Here is a 20,171-nt window from a genome sequence, read left to right on the forward strand (position 1 = left end):
AATGATAGATAACTTTTAATAAAGTCAAATAGCAAAGAACTACAATCTTGGCCATACATCTAATGTAGAATGGCTTGATAATCAAAAAAGAAAACATTACTGAAAATAGGCTTTGTTATTTAGTTTCAAAATAAATTATGGATAATTATGAGTGATATGCATATGTTCTTATTCTTTAAGCTTATAGGAAGCATACTATTCACTATTCAAAAACTGTGGAGAAATAATATTATCCAAAGGCACAAGTGGAACTCCATTTATTTGGCATTCTGACCCTGAGAGAAACTCTAGAACAGCTTCCCAGGCAGGAAGGTAACACATCAGTAAGCCAGCCAGTGCTGTTGCTCTCCCCGCTAGCCACATTCACTCCTGCAGTAAGTAATATATCTGGAGATCTGGCTTCTTGGTAATACAGCCATCAGGCATCTTTTCTCCACAACTGCAGACTTCACGGAAGATAATAAAGAACAGCTACATTTATAGCATGGGCAAAACGAATTCAGATTTCCTTCAAAGTAGCAAATTCCCTGCATAATTATTAATACTACCCATTGCCTTCTACAAGAAAAAGACATGATTAATCTGGATTACCAAGAGATTAAATAGATAACTCTCCATCTGGAAGGAGTTTCATATCAGGAACAATGGAAGAATAATGGAGGAAGTATTTAAGTATATTCAGAAATTGGATCATTTTCTGCGCCAACTCATTATTAGTGCAGGTATAGTTTTTAAAGCACTGTTCTCAAAGGGGAAATCTGTGGACCACCTGCTTCAGAATAAAATAAAATTGTTGTAAAAATGCAGATTCTTAGATCCCACTTCCCATGCACTGAATCAGAATGTGGGTAAGGGGGTGGGAACAGAGAATTCACAAACTCACCAGGTAATTCTGATGCATACTGAAGTCTGAGAACAATATTTTGGTGTACATGTAATTTCAGAAATAATATTAAGGGGATCCATTACTAATTCTAGCATCATAAGATTACAACAAATGTCAAGAAATTGGAAAATATAAGAAAAGTAATTGGTGTTCTATTCTAAAATTACAAATTTAACGAATACTGTGCCATAAATTTCATTAGGTTGAAAATGACTCAAGCTATTAAAAACCATTTATTCCTTATTTTATTGAAGTTATTCTCTACTTTTATTGAATAAAAGCCAGTCTGCACTGGCGAATGTTCACAAAGTATTTACTTTTTTCTTGTTAACAAATATAAATTATTTTCATATACTTGATAGGTGTGTTGTTACCAATCACTCTCATTTGGTATTAGACCATATTGTAGGGGAAAAAAAGGATCATGATAGAGAAGAGGACCTTCCCATATGCCACATCTTATCAGGATGACATATGACATGTCATTTTCTTAAGAGGTAGTTTAAAAGAACTTTTACTTCCATAAGATCTTTCATCCCAGAAAATAAGACTAACAAAATTTTCATGAGTCATTTTGCTGTGTGAGTGGCCCTTTGCTTAAATCATGAACTGAATTGTTACCAAAGAAAATCCATGTATCCACCATTTAATAATTGGATGGCATGCGAGTCTTTAAATTTGTGCAGAAGGAAAAAAGAAGAGGAAAAAAAGAAGTTATGTATAGAACTAAAAGTAGAAGTCAAAACAAAAAAGGTTATCAAACATGTCATAGGTATAGCTCCCAGATGTAATTTTATGAATTAAGATGGATTAGCAAAATAACACTTTATAGAAATAAGTTTAAAGAGTCAGTTTAAAACAACAGATACATGTCCCTAAATAATTTCTAAAAGACTACAATGCTTTAACAGCATCAAGATGGTATTACCTCACTTTTCATAAATAAATTTTAGAATACTATCTCTCCTAAATATTTTAACTCCTTACATAGTGGAAATGTAAATTCTAAACTATAAAATTAAATGCTTTTGAAGGACACTGAGCTCCCTCTGGTGAAGGCATAACAAGTTTATTAAGTAAGCACCACCTCTGGAATTATAATCCCCTCTGGCTTCTTCCACTGAGTTTATTGGTTCAATTTTCATAACCATGAGCATCATTAGGGCAATGCAGTAATTAAGAGTTGTTAGAAAGTGAATTCTCAAACTGCAGATTAGAAAATTAAACTATTTCCTGATTACATATTAATGGAGCACAACAATAGCAGTTGCCATAAGCTTGGAAGGCAACCAAGGGATAAATCTGTGTACTTAATTACCATAAACAATGGCTGCATAGAAATGAAGTTTTATGCACATTCCCTTCTGTAATATGTCTGATATCAGTACACACTTGACAATTCTTGTTCAATTATCTCTATTATTTAATGCGCTGTGAACGGCTCTGTGTAAATAAAATTAACCACCCCAATTACTTTGAATTCATCTAGGGACAACGTAATAAAAAATGTGAAGAATTCTGCATGCCTATTAATCTAAAACATTACAGAAGCTTTCTCATATGCGCTTGTCTATATTTATTTTGTCTACATTTATTTTACTGCTCTGCTAATTCAATTACGTTTACCATTGGTGGTCAATAGAGTTTTTGTTATTTAATTAATCCTTATATAGCACCATAAACATGTTCATTATCTGATAATATCTACATGGTCTCAAACGGTGAATAGTGACTACTCACTAACAGAATTTATATCTTACCAAACTTATAAATTTAGGTATAATCATTAAAAACATTTTACAAAAATCATATGGATCAAATATGTAATTATAATAAAGTTCAGAATGCAACTTGTAGGATAAGAAATGAGAAAATAGAGATAAAAGTAAATCAGAGAAAGATACACATAGTATAAAAGTTACACGACCCCTACATTTTTAATGCCTTGGTTTCATTTTGATTTTTGTAATAACTCAGTGTCTATGAGTTGGATCATAAAAATACATCTACTTTATTCATGGAATGAACTAGTACTTTATTCATAGAATAGCTCAGCAAGAGAAGTTACACTGTTATAATAACAAGACAAGTCTGTCTCTGTGATCATTTAATCTTGGTCATTATGGAGAGAAAATAAATCAGTGAGAGTAAAATGACACTACTCTGTACTTTGATCATACAAATGCTTTTTCTCTTTTTACACCTTCTGCACATGCCTTTTCTCTTGCTCATTCACAGAGCAAATCTTTTATGATCATATATAGCATTTCAGGAATATAAGTAACAACCATAAGTAAACCCTCTAGAAATGGAAAAATTTTGAGTATTTAGATTTTAATGAAGAGAAGTGACATTGACTGAACCAGCATTCATGCCACTGAAGTACTAATTTTCTATAAGTTCTTCTAATACAATGATAACCTATATTTTTTAAATAGCTGAGATTACATTTTTGTATTGGAAAAGATCAAGATTACATTTTTCCTTTTAAAAGTAAAACTAAAGAGCTTTAACCTAGGAACTGTACATATATATCTACTGTCATAAATTGTAAGCTGCTAATATAAAAATAACTACCTTAATTTAGAAGTCAGTCACTGAAATATTAACTAGTTTCATTTTTAACATAACTCAAAAAACCATTTTCAGGTATTCCTAAGTAGCTGGTCCTAGACTGAAAACTACCCTCTGAAGGTTATAATGTTCAAATTTGAGAACCTTATAAAGATTAGTAAAGAGTGAGATGCTTCTTTTGAAGGGAACCTTGTTTGTATCCTTTTTATTATCCCAGATGGGGATGTTTTACAGTCTGATTTTCATGCATATTACACTGTGATGACTAGGGTAAAGAAATAATGTTAAGAGGCACATGAGCTTGTTGGGTCTCAAATGAGCTAAACAGGTTGGTTAGGTATCTTTTTTGCATAAGAAGTGAATATTGATCTATTTCTTCTGACTTACTAATTATAAATCATAAAACGGTAATGACAGTGTCCAGAGAATTACTAGTAGAACCCCAGGAAAATCAGAAGTTCACCTCTAAGAAGATGAGAGATGAAGCAGGGATCGTGTCAGGTGGTATCTGGGAGTCAGGCTCCAGAGCCATCAGACTGGGTTTAACTCCTGCTCTCCCACTTGTAAACTGTATGAATTGGGCAACTAAGTTACTCATGTCTCTTGGCCTCAGTTTCCTCATCTGAAAAAGATGTTTATTAATAGTCCCAATTATTACTAGACCCTATCTCATAGGGCCTTTGTGAGAAACAACAAAATATGTGTAAAGTACTTTCCACAGAGCCAAATATCTAATAAGCATGCAAAAAATATTGGCCATTATTGTCATCTTGATTTTTATTTTTTTGTGGGCCCTACTCCCTGCTTTAAAGCAGCTTTAATACTACATTTGATTCCTCAAAGGATGAGGTAAAGAAACACTCTGAAGAATGTGTAGAAAAAAGTTCTTTTAATTCATTTTTTCCCTAAGTATATTTCATATTTTTAAATGGCCAGTTAGGTTTTTGGAATAGATACTCTACAAAAAGCTACAGTATCAGTATTTTTGAGAAGGCTCCTAAGTATATTTAATATTTTTAAATGGCCAGTTAGGTTTTTGGAATGGATACTCTACAAAAAGCTACAGTATCAGTATTTTTGAGAAGGCTCATGATCCTTTTACTCAGTGCTTAAAGATTATAAACTTGCAAGATGCAATTTTATTGTTATTCCCTGCTCAGGAATATTTTAACTTTTACTCTCAAAATGTAAATAAAACACTGTAACTTAAAAAACTCAAATCATTAGATTAAATTAAAATACTACAGTTAAAAAGTTTGATAACCATTAAAAGAAAACAGATTGGGAATGGAAAGAAACACCATTCATTATAGTAACACTATTTGTAGCACTATAGTAAAAGGGCCCATCAGCATTTCCATTATAAACTCCATTTTTCATGGGTTACAACACTGCTGGCACAGATCCATTAGCACTATACTTACAAAAGAAGTGTCAGCTTGGAATACATAGATGTTTCTAACTAATAAGTTTTGCTCTTCTCAAAGAAGTAATCATTACAAAGTTAAAGTAGTAGAAACTAAAATACTCCTCCTCAAAAACAGTTATACACACACACACACACATACACACACACACACACCATTAAGAGCTGTGGAGAAAAAAATTCACTTGTATTTACAGAGGGATTTTACAGATCCCAAGATAAAATGGCTGAAAATAATATGCCTTGCAATATAGTTTTTGTTGTTGTTGTTGTTGCTGTTGTTTTGAGACAGACTTTTGCTCTTGTTGCCCAGGCTGGAGTGCAATGGTGCGATCTTGGCTCACTGCAACCTCCGCCACCCAGATTCAAGAGATTCTCCTGCCTCAGCTTCCTAAGTAGCTGGGGTTACAGGCACCCACCACCACACCTGGCTAATTTTTTGTATTTTTAGTAGAGATGGGGTTTCACCATGTTAGCCAGGCTGGTCTCGAACTCTAGACCTCAGGTGATCCACCTGTCTCGGTCTCCCAAAGCGCTGGGATTACAGGCGTGAGCGACCACGCCCGGCCTGAAATATAGTTTAAAAGAAAAAAACCCACACACTCCCATACACAGTATGGCTGCTCAGTATTCAAACTATCACTGATTTAGGATTACTGAACAATTTCAGAAGGAACCAAACATATAAATCCCATAGCTGTTCTATCTGTGTCGTTGGTGCCCTTTCCCAGCTCCTGCAATTCTCATCCCTGGCACCTCCCCATCTTGTTATATGAGACTTTTACATTCTTTTCCTACTTTCTTGCTAAGGCCTTCTGCCAATATGCCAGGAGAAACGTCCAGCAATCTGGGCTGCCATCCAGGCCCCACCCATCCTGTCTCCCCCCAGAATGTAAGTAGCTTCAACGTCACAGGGGTGGTGCTTAAAATCCAATATTGCCCAAGCTCTGGAAGCCTAGGACTCAGGTCTAAAATAACTATTAGTATTATTTAGTTACATTTGGAATTAACAGGTTTTTGTGGGTTTGTCTGGCTTGTAGACACTTACAACAGTGTTTCTTTTGGAAAATGTATTCTGAATTCTACCTAAACCTCACAACTCATTTAAAATTGAGTACAATATTACCATATGATTCAGAAATTCCAACCCTAGGTATATACCCAAAAGAAATGAAAACAGAGATGCAGACAGATACTTGTACACAAATGTTCATAGTAGCTAAAAGTGGACACAACCCAAATATCCATCAACAGATGAATGAATAAACAAATGTGGTATAAACATACAATATAATATTATTCAACCATAAAAAAGAATGAAGTACTGGTACATGCTACAACATGGATGAACCTTGAAGATATGTTAAGTGAAAGAAGCCAAACACAAAAGGACAAATATCGTTTGATTCCACTTACAGAAAATAACTACAATAAAGAAAATTCATAGAAAAAGTAGATTTAAGATTCCCAGGGGATTGGGGGAGAAGAAAATAGAAGGTTATTGCTTAGTGAGAATAGAATTCGTGTTTAGGGTGATGAAAAACTTCTGGAAATACACAATGGTGATGACTATACAACACTGCGAATGTACCAAATGCTACAGAATTGTGCACTTTCAAATGGTTAATTTTATATTATGTGAATTTCAAATCAGCAAAAAACCTGAATATAGTCAATTATCTACAAGTATATAAAGACTGAAATAGCAGATTAAAGTATATTTGTTCTGTAAAGAAGATGTAGTGAGGAAAGAGGACTGAGTCAAGAGCTAGAAAACCTGAAAACCTGGGTTCAAGCCCTAACTCCACCATTCCTAATGAGATCATCTTAAGTGAGTCATTTCCCCTGTCTGAGCCTCAGTCTCATCATATAAAAAACACGGGCACTATCTGCTCTCCTTAATTCTAGGCTGAGAATCAGAAAGTACACTGAAATGTCTAACATCCCCAAAAAAGGCATTATAATAAATAAGAAGTTGGAATGAACTGGAACCCAAAAAGGAAAAGGATGAATGTATGCTTTCACTTTCTAACATCTTATCTCTTACTTCAGATACTAGGTTTCAGGCAACTCTTAAAACATTATTTGTGTTGGAGGAGGTTTAAAACAGTCTAGGATGATTCTTGGAGCTTATGAAGTTGGGAGACCAACTCAGTTTTGGTCTAAATCTGCAGAAGCAGATCCAGTTAGGATCAGATTCTGTCATGTGAAGTAAGAAATAAAATAAGCTCCAAAGGATTCTAGATTTAACCTGTATTCTGTGACTGTCTTTCAGATTATAAAGCATCTATGGTTGGAATGGGGCCATTTCAAAGCTTCACTAGTGATATGTTGGGTAGGAAGGAGAAATTGAGTCTATTTTGGTTAGAACCCTCAATAAATCAGGCTCCAAGTGCTAAAGGGGGAGAGGAAACAGGATTTATAGCTTTTTCACTAGTGGCACAAGTCTTCTTGTATAGTAACATTGAATTTATTCAACACAACCAGGGAAAGCGGTTAAGTTCCATTTGTTTGGAAAATAAAAAAGGAAATGTGTCTCCTTAAAATATTTACAGGAAATAGTTAAAAATATATTACAAATGTTATTCAGTCTAGTAATTATATGTTTAATATAGGTAACATAGCTAATATTTTCAAAATCCCTAAGAAACCCAAGAAAAAATGCAAATATAAAACAATACATTGGTTTATGGATCCATGCTGAATCCATACAAGTATACAGGTGTAAGACTGAACATGCATGTAACTTGTTAGGGGATTGATATACATGGGCTACATATTCTGGTGTAGCAAGAAGGATCGTGTATGATAGGGTTCTGGTAGCCTGAATTCTAATCTAAGGTCTACCATGTGGTGATCTGTTTGACCTTGAATGTTTCCTACGCCTCTGTCCCCTCACCTATATAATGAAAAGATTAAGTAATAGATTTTTTTAAAAGTATTTTTGGTTTTAAATTTTAAGCAGTAGAACCTTTTCTTCAAATAAACTGTTTCAAAAAGCCCACTATTTCAGATAAATAAACTCAGAGCCACTCTATTTGAAGTAAGGTAAGGAATCCAGATGTCTGTCTACTTTCTGCTCCCTTATTGTCCTGGCAAGCCCCTGAGGTGCCTCTGAAGAAGATTTAGGACTCCATAGAACACAGTATGAAATCCACTGTCCCAGATAAAGCCTAAGGTTCCTTCCTGTTCTAATATGTTCTGATTTCACTAATCTATGCATTTTCAAATGTCCCATATAAATGCTTATTTTTGGAGAAGTTCTTTTATTTTAAATACATTTTTGGAAAATAGAGAAGAAAAAGTTCAGGAAAGCTTTCCAATCCTAAATCATGCTAATCTACTTTATTTTAACACTGTCATACAATTAAAGCAATTAATTAGATTACAGGAATGAATTTTCCACTTGTATTTTTTGACTTTTTTTCTTAATATAACTTATAATTTGGTATGAATGATTTAATTTATTTCACATTTTAATATCTTTGTAGGGGTAGCATTTTACACACACACACACACACAGTTCCTTTCCAGTTGCTTATTGTGCTCTCAGATCTATTCAATCACCATTGGCAATCAGCATTAAAAAGCCAATCTGCCCTCTGGTTAGGAGCTAACTTGGTGCTCTAACCCATCTTTACAAACCTTGCTATATACCTTAATCCTTTCAAATGCAACTGTGACACAAAGTATCACAGACTTCTAAAAACCTGTTCTCTTAAAAAAAAATTGTGGAGCATCAGTAACCAGATAGTATTCTCAAATTTCAGTGATCTAGTCCATGGAGCCGTCCCCTATGCACAGTGCTCTGTTTCATGCAGTACATGGCTTTAGCTGGCCAAATCTTTTTTTTCCCCAATGAATCAGTAGAACAGTAAAGATCTTACTTTTTTTTTTAAGCAGTGGCATATCAATGAGGCACAGATGTGTATTCCAACTCTGCATGGATGAGCACACTGTTCAATAGTGCTGGCTCACACGGTATCAGGGCGAGTTATCACTTCCCATGAAGGCACTCTTATCACCAGGGCCCAGAGAGGTGGCTGCAAATCGCAGCCTTTTTATTTTCAAGGCAGTTTTGCTGAACATTCAGGCTTCAAAGATTCACACTTCCAAAACTCTATAAGAGTTTGTGAACGCTCAATTTGCCAAAACTGTTTACAGTGTAATTGGGCACCGTACCTGTGTCCATGAGATAGCGAAGGCGCTTCTCCACCAGCGCGGCACGGGTGTCAATTTGCTTTTGCTCATTCTCTAGTGCTGCCAATTCTCCTACAACATACTGACTGGTGTCTTTGAACCCTTTCTGTTAACAAGAACAAACAGGAAGGAAAAAAAAATCACTTGTAAGTTGCATTTTTCCTTTCTATAAACACTTAGTAAAGCACTTACCTAGAGAACCAAATACACCCTTAGTATCACCCTTAGTACCAAAAGCAACTCTCTGTGATTCAGAAAATTTTCATATGTATTACATATACCAAACTTTTGTAAATAGAGAACTCTTTAGCTGTTTACTATTATGTTTATAATTTCACAGCCAGATTTGCCAGATTTTAAAAGTTAATGCTAAGTTAAAAAAAAAATTATCCTTAGAGTTAAGTCAGAGTTATTTAAGCATGGACAAAGAAGATAATTTTCCCCTTTGTGATTATCAAAACACACACCAATGACACTTTTAACTCAAAAGTGTAATATACAAAAATGGAGTTTTACTAAGGAATTGACCTTGAAAGCATCCATCCTGAGACAGTCAGACAAATTTGTTCTATGGAAATACAAAAGAGATACATTTTTTTCACAATGATTACATTATTTAAAAATACTTTAAAAATGATCCTAAGGGAAGTTCACAATATCTCCAATTTTCCCTCCAGCTGGCTCCTGTACTTTAATATGCCATTCTGTTGATGTATTACTAATTATTACAGTTGTAAATAGTAACCTGACAGGTGGTTTCAAGCCTTGCTACACAGGATCTAAGAAAACTCATATTGATTTTGTTAATCTTCCATTTAGCCAAGTTTGGATTTTAATTTGAAAATTTATTTTTTGAACCATCCATGTTTAAAAAATATATTTTTTATGTATGTGTGCCAGTATACCTTTAATTTTAACAATCATATTACAAATTTAAATCATCAAAGTCAGGGTTATTTATGGTATAGTCATAAAAACTGATTAATTATGGCTCCCTTTGGATTACCTGTTTACCTTTTGACATTTCTGGGGCTAAGAGATCTAATTAGCTAAGAAATACTGAAGAACTGATTAAATGATTATTCTTACCACCACCAATACTATCATAAGTACTTATAACATCATTTATTCAGAGAAATAAGTGTGAACAAACTTCTTCTGTCAAATTCCTTCAGTACCTAGCATATGGATCTCTTAGAAGCTATAGGGAATTATATTTCACTACTCCTTAAACAGGAAATAAAATCAAGAATTATGTTAATTATGAACATATTTTAGAATTCTCATGATTAATGAATATGTCTAACTATATGTATAACTTACATACCTTTTGAACTGGTAAGTAATTTGTACTCATATGTGACCTCAATCTATACCAACTTATTATTAAATTGATTATGGCAGTTGACAAACGTAAAGTTAAAATATTTTAAGAAATCATAAAACTAAATTTCTCAGGATAGTTTGATTTTAAAAGTCACTGTATTTTTAAAAAATTTATACAAAATCAATATTCTTCCATCTCAATGCAAAATATAACAGAAAAAATACAATAATAGAATAAATGCTAATGGTAACTTTAAAATCTGGGATAATCTGGTGAATGCTTTTTGAACCTATATACCAGACAGTAGAACATTTTCAAAAGGGAAATTTTCTTTTCTCATTCCCATAGAGACAGACAAAACAAATACAGTAGTTTGCAAAGACAATACAAAAAACAAATATATAAGGAAGTAGAAGTGATAAGCAACACACAAACTTCATTGCTCTTACTGATTGGTTCAGTTAAAAATAGAAAGAAATTTCATAATCAGGTATCTTTAGTGTGAGTACATAGTATACTTAAGTATTCTGTAACTTAAAAGTTATACCAAATACTTCATCAGGATTATCAGTGAGCTGTTCTTTTCTAGCTCATACCTCTCCAGGTCTTCTAAAGTAAACAACTTAAAATGAGAAGATTTTAGAGTCCTAAAATGTAGTTGGTGACTCTGAGTATACTTGTAAGGATTTCAAAATCCAACAAAGAATATTTTAACACTGAAAACAATGAAAATACCTAGAAAAACTGTAGATAATTTAAAAAGTAGTACTATTAAAGAGAGCTATGCTTCCAGACAAAAATTCAAGTTAAAACTTGTTCTTCCTGCTTCTGTCCCGCAGCTGTCCATCAAAAGCAGCTTTCTCCCTGCGGTCTATCAAATATTTCCCTCACAAATCAATTTTACACATGATCAGCCCATACCCCTACTGAGCTGAACCTCCCCGTTAATTAAGTGAAGAAATTACCATATATATTATATTAATGCAAACATCATTCAGCTAGTAATTCACGGCTGATCTGGATAATGGAAAGGTTGAACACCCATTAACCCAAGCCAACAAAATGGGTTGGCTGAGAAATTCTAGCAGGTCTCATGTGACTTTTCCCTCTAACTGCAGCTCTGCGGTATCTGCTATTGTAATAATTAAAATCCTCCCGGTAGATCAATACTGGAATCTCTTTATGGGAAGTGCCCTGATGGAAATGTCTCAAGGAAACTGGGGCTGTGGAACTCTGAAAAATTCATTTTTTTTTATCTGACAATTATCACCACACTGCAGACTAATTCAACAGTGCACCCCTCTCACTCTGCTTTGAATGCACTGGAGATTGACATCTTAAAAAACCTAACATCTCATTTTAACAAATAAAGGCACTATTTCCACATACAGTTTGGAATTATCAGCAATCATGAAACCACACAAAAAATTAATATACATTAAGCACTTCATCTTCTGATGGCTTCCTCTGAGTTTCAGTTATCGCTGCCTTCTCCTCATTTCCTTTCTTTGTATCTTCCTGTATTGATCTCTGCCTTTTCATCTCTTAAAAAAAAAAAAGAGGAAAGACATGTAAAATTATTATAAAGCTTGATATTTGTGTATTGAAATGTGAATTTACATTACCAGATTTTTTTATATATATATATATATAAACTATATATAGATATCTATATATAGTTAAATCATAAGGTGGGAAAACATTTTAAAAAGTGTTCTACCTGGTCTATTCTCAATATATTGGCTGAAAGACTGAAGTTGAGTTTTTCTGACTGTAGAATCTTTGCTGAACACAACAGGACTTCTAAAACGTTCTGTTGTTTTTTGTAATCGTTCAGTCCGGAGATCTTCTGTGCCATTCTAAAAGTAAAACAACACATGGTAAGAGAGTCCTGATCGCATAAACATAAAATTACACATTAGTAAGGCAACTTTTACTGATATAAGAAAACACTAATTTAGAAACTTTTTGCAAGAAAAGGATTTTAAAGTACTTTAAATAGCTCAACTGCAAGTTCTGTTACCTGTAATCACAAACTTTGGGACACATGGTTTAACTCCTGATAACTTTGATACGAACATGTCTTCCACCAGTGATACATACTATTTAAAAGCCATGTTTGCCTCCTATTTTCCCCACTATTCTGTGTCATCAGTTTTGCACAGCCCCACAGACTTGTATGACAACAAGAACTAGTTTCTAATTTTATGCCCATTGAGATAAACCACTAATGCTGGATGAAGGCTAAAAGGTAGGATTATAATACTACCCTACTGAACTGCATTTCATCAGCTATAACTTTCCAAAGCCAGATTTGTAAGTAAGCCCTTTACAGCTAAGGAAACTACAATTATCTTTTCCGGAGCTTCCCATGTTAATACTGGTAACAAATTCAAATGGTTCTATCAACAAGAAATATCCCAGAAGACTGAACCACTGCAGTGTGTGGAAGCTGCAGATACCGAGGTGCTGTGTACCAAACAAATATTTCATTTTATACCTAATCTTTTATTATTTTTATTAAGTGTTTTGAAAGTAAATAGGGAAAGGCTAAGATGCATGACTAATAGCTAAGCCTGCTGAATGCTGAAACTGGTTATCAAAAGCTACCAAGACTTTGCCCTTCCTCTGCATTGAGACAATCGGTAATGAGGGAGCCCTCCAATGGCCTATTCTCTAGCCTCAAGGAGGCCTGGGATACAGAATCCTCAGGGGAAGGTAACAGTTTATCCTTTTCCACAAACACAGAATGCCTCATTTATAAATGTGTAAACTGCATTTTATTAAAAAAAATTAAAACCCAAATCAACGCTGAAAGCTTCAAGAGAACAGATGGACTTTATATGTTCTTTATAAACACCATTTTCAAAATCTTAACTAAAAGGAATCATACAAAGGCAAGCTGTTTAAAGCATACCTTTTGTTGGAATAACTTTAAAGACTACTATGTAAGAGTGTTTTGGAAAGCAAAACCAATTTTATCTATACAGATAAACCATAAAAATGAAAATAGCACTATTTTATTTTTTTAAAGTTATCTAATGCATTTATCATTAATATCATGCTTGTAATATCCTAGCCATATAGTTATGGTAGGAACAATTTTGGCTTTTATTCTATTTTTTTAAAGAAAAATAGAGTTCTACTGTTATAATAACTATCCAATAGTCTAAAACTCAAGTCTTTACCAAAATAAACAAACACAGCTAAATTTTTTTAGGCCTGGCAACATGCTAAAATATCAGTGCGATTAGCCAGCAAATCCCATCTTAAGAAACCTTTTTATGACTAGGGACTTCTGCCACTTTACAAATGTATTCCTCTAAACCCACTAATTCAGTTAGCCTTTTCAATCTATTGTATTATTCTTAGGCCAGCTTCATTCTGCATTAAATCCACTGCAGAAAGCTAAATTGAACGCAAAAAATCAGACCTGATCCAGGCTTCCTTTTGTTCAAAGATAGAGACCAAAAGTCCTCTAGTGCTGCCACACACTTTCATCACCAATTTATAGAAACTGACAATATAGGGGAAAAGCAATGAAAGTCATTGTTTTGGGACTTCAAAGCATCTCTGTGTCAGGGGAAGGAAATCCTTTCAGTCAGCGGGGCAGTCCCTATAGTCCGCAGGTGGGTGAAAAGTTATACAGGACTGGAAGTGCCCTGAAGCTACAGAAATACTAACCACTGAAGGAAAGCAGGGAAACATGTGGGTGGGAATAATATAAACAGTCTAATAATATTCTTATAATGTGGCATTTTGACTAAAATGTCACACAAGGTAAGATGCAAAATGGCACAAAACACATGCAAGTTATCTTAAACATTTATATTCAATCACATTACCATTTTCAGGTGTGATGATTCTTATAAATAACATACATATAGTTCATCTAAACAGGCAGAAGGTTGAGGATTATTGAAAAATGCGCTAGAATTCTCTTAACAGTATTCTTCTTAGCAAAATATACATAGATATAGAACTCAAGAATAATTTCCATATTGCCTCTATTTTTACTTGAAATAACAATTTAAAGCAGTAGTTTCCCTGAAAAATAGTATATGAATACTGATTACCATATTGATATTTACTTACTGCCTATTTAATTACTTTTTTAAATTAATTTTTCTTTTTTTAGACAAGGTCTCGCCCTGTGTCCCTCGCTGGAGTGCAGTGACATGATGACCACTCACTGCAGCCTTGAACTCCTGGGCTCAGGCAATCCTCCCACCTCAGCCTGGGACTACAGTCACGCACCACTATGCCTGGCTAATTGTTTTACTTTCAGTAGCGTGGTCTCAATATGTTGCCCAGGCTAGTCTTGAACTCCTGATTCTCCTGCCTTGGCCTCCCAAAGTGCTGGAATTACAGGCATGAGCCACCACACCTCACCAGTAAAAATTTCTTATACCCTAATCTTAATATTGGTGAAGAATTTGGTAAAAAATTGCTTTTAGAATTAACTGCTGGCAGAAACTAGAAGACACAGATACTAAGCCAAATGTTTTAAACAAGTAAGACTTACTTTAATGTCCTGCTCTGAGCTCTCAGTTACAGCTTTCTGGGCAGCACTGGAGGGTGAATTTGCCACCTGTGGCTGAACTTCTAGGAGCTTCTTCAGTTTCAAGTCCACCAACTTACTGTTTTGTTCTGTTAAATATGCAAATACCATGAATAACTGAGTGAGATGCATTTAGATATGTAGACTGTCAATTTTATGTGAGCTCAGAAAAGTATTACTATATTTTAAAAGAAAGAAGAAAAGGATATTATATTAGACATACGAAAAATCCTTTACATATGTATATTCCCCCACCAAAATCATTCCCCTTAAAGAATACAGTCAACATATCTAAAGAGAGCTTAGTTATACTTTAAATAGTAGCTAATGCTTACCTAAAAACCTGTGCCTGTATGTGATGTATATATTTATATAAACACTGTATGTTATACATAATAAAACAAGTTATAACAAACTAGATATTTAAAGGAAGAGATACATTTCATTTTGAATATTATTTTATAGTTTTAATTCTTTTAGTATATTAGATTTATAAATATAATGCCATATTAAAACAAATTCTTAACATTATCTCAGATCGTCATCATGTACATACTATTAGAATCCAGTGTTTATATATGTACCTATATAACCACCATTGAAACAGGGTATATGTTTACAAATACCCTCTACTTAGATAGCAGAAATACAATACAGATTATTACATTTTTGGAATGTATTAATATACATTAATCTTTCATAATACAATAGTTCAAAATGAGTAGAAACACAACTAATTCTTAAATTAATAAAAGGCAACTCCTTAATAAAATGGTTGCAATAGATATGTCCACCATTTGCTGGATATTTTTCATAAAGATTAATAACTTTTCTAATTATAAGACTCTTAATAAATGCTATTGTCATTACTTTCATGCAAATTGGTCAGTTTATATTGCAAGGCTTCTCTTTTAAACAATATCTGATGAACTATGGTCAAATCAAGATAAAGATTAAGCAATTTATTATTAAAACATTATGACATATACATATGAAAAAAATTTTGGGGGAAAATAAAGCAAGGATAAAAATCATAATATATTCTATGGGCTTCTAGATTCTAGTTTGCATTCCTATTTCTTATTGCCACAAAATAAACCATAAATCTGAATTGGGAGGCCTGTCTACTTACATGCCAACACTTAACTGGCATGCTTGAGAGCCATAAACAATTTATTAGTTAACTCCAAACAGGAAGGCTGAGATGTGTGTTCTTTTTGGAAAACATTAAGTAGGAAGAGAGTTTTTAAAAAGGACAAGAGTCAAGCCTATTAGGATTAAAATTAACCAATCTTTAAAGTATTCCCTAAAGTTGCTACAGCTGAAACTAGAAAATTCTCCCGTTATTTTACCTAAGAAATGGCTATTTTTTCCTGTGTTACTAACCTACTGTAGAATCAGGACATATGCATCACATATTATTATTGATTTTATACTTCCATAAATTGAATATTAAAAAATTCAATCCAGTACTTATGGATGTCCTCAGCATTAAAAAGATGTGATTGGTTTCTGATAAAGCCTTTAGTGGTTGTTATGGTAGGAAGGTGAGTAAGCAACAACAAAAATGTTTAAAAAAAAAAAAAAATCAAACCTAACCAAGTTCTGTAGTATTTTAAACAGAAAGAAGTAAAATGTAGTTATAATTTTGGGTTAAACATTTAACAGTTTTCCTTAAATATCAGCATTCTTTTGGACTTGCACAATTATAAATATACCAAATTCTATTTAGCAATAGTATAATTTAACACCGGGGCATGAAGGAGCTTCTGCCAAAAGGGCATGAGTTTTCTTGAGTGTTCGTTATAGTCAGGAAAACCCTGGTCACCTGTTTCTTGAAATAATAGTAGTATTTCCAACAGGGAAAGAAATGGAGCCGCTTAGCATTGCAGGGGCATGACAGGGATAGGAAAAAGTATGCTTGCTCTCACTCCCTTTAGCTTTTTACATGAAAAGATAAATGTTAGAGACTTTGCCTCCTTCCTTTAAGTCTAAAGAAATCACCAAAGACTTTTTATTGCTATAAGAATTCAATTCAGGCCGGGCGCGGTGGCTCAAGCCTGTAATCCCAGCACTTTGGGAGGCCGAGACGGGCGGATCACGAGGTCAGGAGATCGAGACCATCCTGGCTAACACCGTGAAACCCCGTCTCTACTAAAAATACAAAAAACTAGCCGGGCGAGGTGGCGGGCGCCTGTAGTCCCAGCTACTCCGGAGGCTGAGGCAGGAGAATGGCGTAAACCCGGGAGGCGGAGCTTGCAGTGAGCTGAGATCCGGCCACTGCACTCCAGCCCGGGCTACAGAGCAAGACTCCGTCTCAAAAAAAAAAAAAAGAATTCAATTCAACAAGCATTTATGGAACCCCTTAGGTATACAAAATTTTGGATTGCTACTTGCTGCTGGCTTATAAAAGGCAGTGCATTTGGAACACTCACCTATTAAAAACCACCAGCAAGTAGCTTTATATTTTAAATAAGAACTTACAAAGGTCCATTGCCAAAGTGATTTATTGATATAAGACATAAGGTTAATTTAACAGCAGTCTATATAGTTTTCAAAGTGTCTTATTGTAATTAGTTAAGTAGATGTAAAATCATTTACTAGAGTAATATTTAAGTATTTAAGGTAAACAGAAAATCTGCAAAATAATATTACCACTAAGACTATAATTCTAAACTAAATCAGAAAATCTGATCCCATGGTTTAGATTTACATGTGGAATATACACCTTATGACATCACACCAAAATATTTAAGCTGAGAAGGGAACCAACTATTGAAAGCCTACAGATTGTCTCACATGACATAAAATACAATAGTGAATCTTAATAATAAGAGAACACAACTACAATTTGCTATTCCAATGTTATTGCTAATTTTAACATCCAACCCAAAACAAAATAACATAAAATTGATGGATGGAAGGTGGATTAACCTAAATGGTTTATGAGGCCATTAAGATGTAATAAAACTACAAAATTATTATTATTGATGAGATAATAAAAATATAACCATAAAGTTTGCCATGCAGCAGGACACAAAACATTTATAATTTGAAATTACCGGGAGTATCAAGGTCATTTTCTAAGTTAGTAAGTTCATCTCCACCTCCTACAACAAAGCCTTCAGGGATCTCCTCGTTAGTATCTATCTCAATATTATCATTTTCATCTGTAGGAACATGTAGCAATAATGTTAGTCTATTATTTATATTTTATATCATTCATCCAAAACATTAAAGAAGAAAAACCAGTATTTTAGTAATAGTTATTCAAATTCAGGCCAGACACAGATAAGCAAGTTAAGAAATCAGTTTTAAGTCACTCTTTCACTATTGGATTAACATTTATATTTTACATCCATATGTCAAACATGAATTATCACATCAAAGCAGATGCAAAGGTTTTGACAATTTGCCACACGCTGTCTCTGAATCACTGAGCTGACTGAGCCCCTGTATTTTAAAGTGTAATCTATAAGTAACTCTAACAATGGCACACAAAAATATAAGTTGGTTTGGTGACAAAGTCATCAAATATTTCTAAATTTTACACTTTTATCAGATTATTAGATTTAAATGCATAAATAAGCACACATTCCTTATATATATACATATTTGTCATTTTTATGAAGGCTTAAATACTTTTATGCTATTAATAAAATATTATCATAAAAACATTATGGATAGATTAAGAGTGAGACTAGCATATACAGTGCCTTTATACAATGGAAAGTTCAAAAACAACTAAGACAATAAATTTTGGTAGAGCAAAATCTGGGAAAAATTATCAACCAAAATTAAATATATGGGAATGAGAAAGTCTTACATAATTTTTTATATCCCTAGTAAAATGTTTTGGGTAATAATTAATTAATGGAGCCAATTTTTGACATTAAAGATTTTTAGTAGATATTTTTTCCTCTCCAAATCCTAGTGATAAAATTGTTTCAGTAATTTTGAATTCTATATATTTGAAAAGGCACAGCAGCAATTTTAGTTGCACATTAAAGGTTTAACTTTAATTTCTATCCAACAGACAGGCAATATACCTTTTGGAGAAATAGCTGTGTAGCCCTGTGATTTGAAGAATACCCCTACTGCTCTGCAACCCAATTTTTTTTTTAAGTGGGCAACTTTTATTAGTAGTGAGGTATTCCAAAGATTTTTGTCCAATTGAGAAATTCCAAAATTCTACAGTTTGGTTTAATCCATCAACATTTGGCCCTTTCTGAAACTGTACATCTTTAGGCTTGAGTTTTGGCTTCCTACGTAAATGCTTACTATGAGCATTAATATTAATAACAATAGTTTACATTTATTGAAGACTTCCCATCTACTATGTAAACCATTTGGAAGAAGAAAATAATAAAGAAAAAAGATTGGCCAGGCGCGGTGGCTCACGCCTGTAATCCCAGCACTTTCGGAGGCTGAGGCAGGTGGATCACGAGGTCAGAAGTTCTAGACCGGCCTGGCCAACATGGTGAAACTCCATCACTACCAAAAATACAAAAATTAGCCAGGTGTGGTGGTGTGCGCCTGTAGTCCCAGTTACTCGGGAGGCGGAGGCAGGAGAATGGCTTGAAACCAGAAGGTGGAGATTGCAGTGAGCCGAGATCACTCCACTGTACTCCAGCCTGGGTGAAAGAGCAAAACTCCGTCTCAAAAAAAAAAAAAAAAAAAAAAGAAAAGGAAAAAAGATTGAGAAATGCACCCCCACACGGGGGGGTGGGGGCAGGGAAGCATAGAGATAAAAACATTGGTAAATGCTTTCAAAGAAATAGCTAAAGTATTATACATGGCTTCATTATTTAAGCACAATCACTTGGGACATCTTTTTGAATCAGCTGTGCTCAGCTAATCAACTATTTGACTCATTTCATAGAAGTGGGCATCTTCAATTTCACTATCCTCAAAACCTGCAAATACGCTAACAAATATTTCTTGTGTGTCAAAAAGGTGTTCAGAACACTTCCTCAGCATTATTCTGTGTCAGAGACAGCTTCTATTAATAGCTTTTAGGGATCTAATGCAGTACTTTTTTGCTGCCAATAAGCCTCCACTGATGATTACTGAATACAGTTAATCTAGAGTGAGAGTAGAGAATTCAATACTCATTCCTTTATTCAAGAAACTTCTACTGTGTACTGTACACACAATATGCAAAACACTGTGCTAGATGTTGAGGAGATACCAAGTT

General features: G+C 34.0%; 1 protein-coding gene across 25 annotated transcripts in view; it reads right to left on the reverse strand.

Moving 5' to 3' along the window:
• Positions 1-20,171, reverse strand: part of EHBP1 (EH domain binding protein 1) — a 330,801-nt gene that overhangs the window by 39,221 nt on the left and 271,409 nt on the right. For 16 of the 25 annotated variants that reach the window (XM_074011670.1, XM_045369202.2, XM_074011669.1 and 13 more), the window contains 5 exons: positions 18,037-18,144; positions 14,939-15,063; positions 12,134-12,272; positions 11,851-11,957; positions 9,069-9,192 (listed from right to left, as the gene is read on the reverse strand). In XM_074011670.1, coding sequence (XP_073867771.1) covers positions 9,069-9,192; positions 11,851-11,957; positions 12,134-12,272; positions 14,939-15,063; positions 18,037-18,144 — 603 coding nt within the window. The remainder of the gene's footprint in view (positions 1-9,068; positions 9,193-11,850; positions 11,958-12,133; positions 12,273-14,938; positions 15,064-18,036; positions 18,145-20,171) is intronic. The other 9 variants (XM_074011677.1, XM_074011674.1, XM_074011678.1 and 6 more) reach the window with 1 other exon arrangement.

This window comes from Macaca fascicularis, chromosome 13 (genome assembly GCF_037993035.2).
Source record: "Macaca fascicularis isolate 582-1 chromosome 13, T2T-MFA8v1.1".
Lineage (NCBI taxonomy): Eukaryota > Metazoa > Chordata > Mammalia > Primates > Cercopithecidae > Macaca > Macaca fascicularis.